The following is a 6,207-nucleotide window of genomic DNA, read 5'->3' on the forward strand; positions in this document are numbered from 1 at the left end:
GAGTCACCAACAGAACTGAGAGAATATAGGTTTCCTTTTCTTTCTTTCTTTCTTTCTTTCTTTCTTTCTTTCTTTCTTTCTTTCTTTCTTTCTTTCTAACATTACACATACCAGACCTTCTGATTCACACTCCAACCCAGTAGGTGGCGGTAATGCACCAGTTCGTTGTTTGCCAACCGCCTGTGAAGCGCGAAAAAGCAGAGAGAGCAGCAGTGTTGATTGTTGTGGCTCTGTATCTGAGACAGGTCGTGAGACTTTATCGGCCCGTGTGTGCAGACATGTCGGGCAGCAGGCTGATGAGAGCCGTCAGAGTAGGTGAGTTTGGAGGACCGTCAGTGCTCAGACTGTGCTCAGATGTGCCTGTCCCGCAGCCTGGACACAGACAGGTGAGACAGACAGTCCACACTAATGCACAAGAGAGTGGGACGTCATTTAAAGTTGATGAAGTTGATCGCACACTGAACACCAACAGCTGTCACTTTACATGTACAATCATGCTTCACTTTAAAGCTGAGCAAGTTTGCTGCAGAACTTCCGGGTGTCAGTGGTCACGTGCTTTAGGCCACATGAACAGTGCGTCACTTGTTAACCTTGACAATCAGCCATGTGCACCTGTATGAATACACTTTAAAGTCAGAAGTTTACACTTGTCTTCGGATGCATAGCCCACAAAGTGACAACGCAGCCAGATGAGTGCATGTCAGGAACACGAATAAGCAACAAATACAACATATCATTTATAAGGATTATAAAAATGAGCAATTGAACTTAATAAAAATGTTTTCAGTTGTGCTCAGCCTCAGGCTGTGGTATTTTTTTTTTTGTTTGTTTAATCTCTTATCAATCAATCTTTATTTGTATAGCGCCAATTCATAACAAAATTAATCTCCTGACACTTCCCAAATTGAGCAGGTCTAGACCATACTCCTTGATGGATGTATTTACAAAGACCCAACATTTCCCCCATGAGCAAGCACTTGTTGACAGTGGCGAGAAAAAACTGCCTTTTAACAGGCAGAGACCTCGAGCAGAACTGTACTCAATGGTGGGCAGTCACCTCAGGCTAAGAGAGGGAGAGGGAGAGAGAAGAAACAGTGGGACAGGTGCAGAAACCAAAACAGTGATAACAGCTTTAATAATTGAGATATGAATGACAAATCCTATCAAAGATAACTCCCAGGTTCCTTACTGTGGAGGCCAGAGTAATGTCATCCAGAGTATCTCCATCTCATATCCCCATAAGATCTTTTGCATATGTATGCGTCTGTAAGTTATTATGATAGCTTTCAAAGCTGTGTCTACGTCTCTCTCTGTTGTAGGTGTTGATACGTGTCCATGCCTGTGGAGTGAACCCTGTGGAAACCTACATCCGGGCTGGTACATATGCCCGTAAGCCCACCCTGCCGTACACACCAGGCACAGACGTAGCTGGAGTGGTGGAAACTATTGGAGAGGGAGTCACTGTAGTAAAGGTCAGACTGATAAACATTGGATTTCATGCTGCTGAGAGACCAAACACATATTTACAGTTGATTGTAATCAATTACTCTTGGATCAGATGAATGGTCTTACTTAAGTTTTGAAACTACAGCTCCAGTAATGCTTCTGGGGATGTAATGTTGCGTTTGAGAGACCCAATAGTGAGTTATGCTATGGGCTATGAGATTTGCTTTTTAAGCCTATGTTTACTTTACATTTTGGTAATTAGGCACAATTAAAAGTATGTTGAATTAGGTATTATCAGTTCCTGTTTGCACTGTTCCCACGGATGTACTGACAACTATTACTGGATTAATTTGATACAAAAGAACTTAAAAATATGATAACCCTAACCCAAGGGAACAATGGTAGAAACTGCCTTGTCAAGTAAACTAGTGGAGACTGCTGTATGTTAGTAATTGATTCAATGTGTAAGTAATTCTGTGTGTGTTTTCCAGGCAGGTGACCGTGTGTTCACCACAGCCACAGTCAGTGGCGGTTATGCAGAGTACACTGTAGCAGCTGATGACTGTGTCCACAAACTACCCGATGCCTTAGACTACACCCAGGGTGCAGCATTAGGGATCCCCTACTTCACCGCCTTCAGAGCTTTGGTTCACAAGTAAGATCCCAACACTGCCACCATTTGGTTAACTTGATTCAGGAACCACCATGGTGGTGGAGAAGGTGTCACAGGTCTGAATCTGGGTCAGAGACTGCATTCTTTTATTTGCACTTTTTTTTAGATGTACAGTCGCGGTCAAAAGTTTACATACTCTTGTAAAGAAGATGTATATCGTTGCAGTCTTCACTTCCAATGATTTCAACAGCTCTTATTTTTGTGTGATGGAATGAGAGGAACACCTACAACATTGTCACAAAAAACATTCATAAAGTTTGGTTCAAATCTGAATTTAGTATAGGTCCTCTGAAAGTGTCATCTCAAAAATATACATACAGTAACTTGAACAATCAGTTTGGTGATCATAGATTTAGTGTAAAAAAGCAAAGTGACAAGAACAAGCAGAATCCATTCAGCTAGCTCTTAGAGGCAGACATACAATTGTTCTTGAAACTTAATAGTAGCAAGTGACAATTTTCTACTAAAAATATGTAAACATTGGAAGATCCCGACTCAGTTTGTTTAAATCAGACTGCTGAAGCCTCTTATTATTTTCAGCTCAACTTAAGAATGCATTTCCAGGAGGACTGGGGAAAATTATCCTCCATCACTTACATCAAAATCACTTTGGGAAGGGATTTCTTTAAGCGCGGTATAGACAGCAGGGACAATCACAGAAAAAAATAAACTTTTTCAAAGTACTATGGGTATTTAGGGAATAACTGAACCTTTTTGTGAAAAAAAAAATAAATAAATGTAAAAGGTCTCTGGGCTTAGAAGGGAAGTCTTGAAGTAATAAGAGACCGACTAACACATTTTTGGTTTCAATGTTTTCATGAGATTTTGTTTAGAATAAGGAATAATATAAAACAACACAACACACAGATAATCATAGATCTTATGACTAAATCGTGTTTTAACTGATGTGTTGTGTGTTGCAGAGCCCACATCAAGGCTGGAGAGACCGTCCTCATCCATGGAGCCAGTGGAGGGGTAGACTTCTTTTTTTCCCCTTTTTCTGTCTTTCTTCTTTATTTGTAATTACATTAAAAATGTAATGGCACCCACATCTGCATCTCATGTGTCTGTGTGTGTTTAGGTTGGTGTGGCAGCGTGCCAGTTATCCCGTGCTCTGGGTCTCAAAGTGTTGGGGACGGCAGGGACACCAGAGGGAATGAAGCTGGTTCTCCAAAGTGGAGCTCACCTGGCTTTTAATCACAGAGAAAAGGACTACACAGACAAAATCATGGTATACACACACGATCCCACACACATGCCACAGGAGCAGCAGGTGGAGAGGAAGTTCTGGATGACACTCACCAAGAATTTAAACATCTTTATTCCTTCGTTCTTATTTCTGGTTTTAGATGTGGTTATAAAGACATGGACTGTGTCAATGTGTGTATGTGTTTTTCCAGGAAGCCACAGAGGGCAAGGGCATAGATGTGATAGTGGAGATGCTGTCAAATGTCAACCTCAGTAAAGACCTCCAGATGTTGGCTTATGGAGGACGTGTTGCGGTCAGTAAGACCTTTAACATTCAAATGCTTTGTGAATTACTTCTTAGGAGTCTAACTCAGACAATAAACAGCTATTTTTAACTTCTGAATATAATGTGAATATGGCCCCAGATTTCTATTGCTCTGCAGTGCAGTAACCAATCACTGTGCTGTACTACTAACTAACAATATTACACTTTGTCTCTTAAATTGTTGCTTTAAATCTTATAGTTCCATGCAGTAGTTGTATCCCAGTGTAGCTAATACCTGGAGACTTTAATATACTCCTCCTTCATCTGTCTTTCTTTGTAGATCGTTGGCAGTAGAGGCCCTATAGAGATCAACCCCAGAGACATCATGGCTAAAGAGAGCAGCGTCGTGGGAGTGATCCTCTTCTTCAGTGCACCGGTACAAACATAAGCCATGTTTTACATTCACACAGTGTTTAGATTTTTCTTCAAGGTTCAAGGTTAGTTTTATTTTACAAATCATTTTAAAATCCAAAACACAATTTCAATTCATAATATACAGTAGACATGATCTTGTAAAAAGGATAACCCCAGAAGCTATCTGTAGCTTATGAACGGGGGCCCAGAGACATCAAAAACAAACAATACAATGTATTATGAAAAACAATTCCTATTTCCTATTCTTATTTTTAAAAGCCTTCACAGTCTTGATGATACACATGCGACCACTTCATGCACCAAAGCTCTATGTGACTGAGAAGAATAAGGGTTGTGTTGGTTGTTCCATATATCGCCTGAAGAAAGACCCTGCCAATGCTCACAGTAATCACATCATAAACAAAAATAATTAGGAGCAAAAAACCTCTGACATGGAGCCAAGAAAAACAAATCATGATACAATGTTCCAGTTATTTAAAATAAATGCACATCTCTTGCTGTATTCTCTCAGGAGGAGCAGAAGGAGTGTGCAGCGCTGCTCTACGCAGGGATGGAATCTGGTTGGCTGAATCCAGTCGTCGGTTCCCAGTTCCCACTTGACAAGGCTGCCCAGGCCCACCATGACATCATTGAGTGTCCTGGAGCAGCTGGGAAGATGGTTCTGACCATGTGAAGATGTGATCATATCACAGGTCAAAGGTCATCATGTAGGACTTTTTGCAACAATCAAACAATGGTTAACATGGACACATTAAGCTGAAATGATTACTGAAAATGATCTTGAATATTTTCGCTGTAGTAAATGAAGGCATAAAAAACATAAAACTCACTCTTTTTAATTCCAGAAATTTAAATAAACGAAATAACTTTCCTACTGTTAGTAAACGGCTGCGGGTCAGAGCAGAATCCGATGTGACTCTGGGTGTTTATTCTTACAGAAGGTCTGGCTCTGCAGCCAACTCTCTCCTGGTCAGCTCGGAGCAGCGAAGCAGTGGCTTAAAGTTGAAAGTTTCCAACACGAATAACATGAATTTGTATCGCCCGGCATGACTAAAGCACTTTGAGTTGCCTTGTGTCTGAATTGTGTGATACAAATAAACTTGCCTTGCCTTGCCTTGGGGTGGATTTGCATCTGTTTGTTATAAATGCAAAGTTTAGTCTTTGCATTGTTTGTAATCTAGACAAGCAAAAAATTGTATCTGGTTATGTCTTTCTGCCGTTTGGTGCTGAGCAGGTACAGTCATGGTGAAAATGTTACATACACTTGTAGAACATAAGGCAGGCTTGAGTTCCAATGATTTCTACAACTCATTTTTCTGTGATTGAATGAGTGGAACACAAACTACTTTGTCACAAAAACATATGTAAAGCATTTATTTCAAATATTAATTTATTATGAGTCTTCTAAAAATGCGACCAAATCTGCTGGGTTAAAAGTAGGCCTATACATGCAATAAACTGAATGACCAATTTTGGTGATATAGACAGTTGTGTGAATCAAATGTTCTTTGTAGCATCTAAACTTCTTCTGAGTGATTCTGGTTGATAACAGCTGGTGACTTTTCTGGGCCCATTTTAACAGGACTTGTTTGATACAGCCATTAGACCCAGCCACAAACACTACAGTGGGAAAGTCTAAGGAGCTCAGCATTGATCTGAAAGAGCTCATTATTGATTTGAACAAGTCAGGACAGTCACTTGGAGCCATTTCAAAGCAGTTACAGGTCCCAAGATCAACTGTACGTAACTGTAAGTATAAAGTGCATGGCACAGTTGTGTCACTGCCACGATCAGAAAACACAAACTATCAACTGCTGCTGAGAGAAAACAGGTCAGGATGTTCAAGAGTCCACTAAAAACCACCAAAAAGCAGGTCTGCAATGAATTAGAAGCTGCTGGAAGACAGGTGACAGAGTCCACAGTCAGGTGTGTTTTACATCAACGTCAGCTGAGAGGCTGCTGTGTTCGAAAGAAGCCCTTGATCCAGACACAACCTTCTGGAGGAAAACTCTGGTCAGATGAAACAAAAATGGAGTTGATTTGCCACAATGAGCAGCAATGTGTTTGGAGCGGAGAAGGTGAGGCCTTTAACCCAAATAATACCAAACCTACTGTCAAGCATGGTGCTGGTAGCATTCGCAGTGGGGCTGTTTGCATGGAATTAAATTCCTGATATTCCTAAAGTAAATTCCAAAAATGT

The 6,207-nt window shown here is 40.7% G+C and overlaps 1 protein-coding gene across 1 annotated transcript; it reads left to right on the plus strand.

Moving 5' to 3' along the window:
* The first annotated feature begins 176 nt into the window (after window positions 1-176).
* cryz (crystallin, zeta (quinone reductase)) lies at window positions 177-5,121 on the plus strand. Its single transcript, XM_084368992.1, has 8 exons — window positions 177-386; window positions 1,320-1,472; window positions 1,938-2,101; window positions 3,043-3,094; window positions 3,201-3,350; window positions 3,520-3,621; window positions 3,913-4,008; window positions 4,519-5,121. The coding sequence occupies exons 1-8, from the start codon at window positions 279-281 to the stop codon at window positions 4,678-4,680; spliced, it is 987 nt and encodes a 328-aa protein (XP_084225118.1). The 5' UTR covers window positions 177-278; the 3' UTR covers window positions 4,681-5,121.
* The last annotated feature ends 1,086 nt before the right edge of the window (window positions 5,122-6,207 follow it).

Source organism: Pagrus pagrus (assembly GCF_965226575.1).
Source record: "Pagrus pagrus genome assembly, chromosome: 12".
Lineage (NCBI taxonomy): Eukaryota > Metazoa > Chordata > Actinopteri > Spariformes > Sparidae > Pagrus > Pagrus pagrus.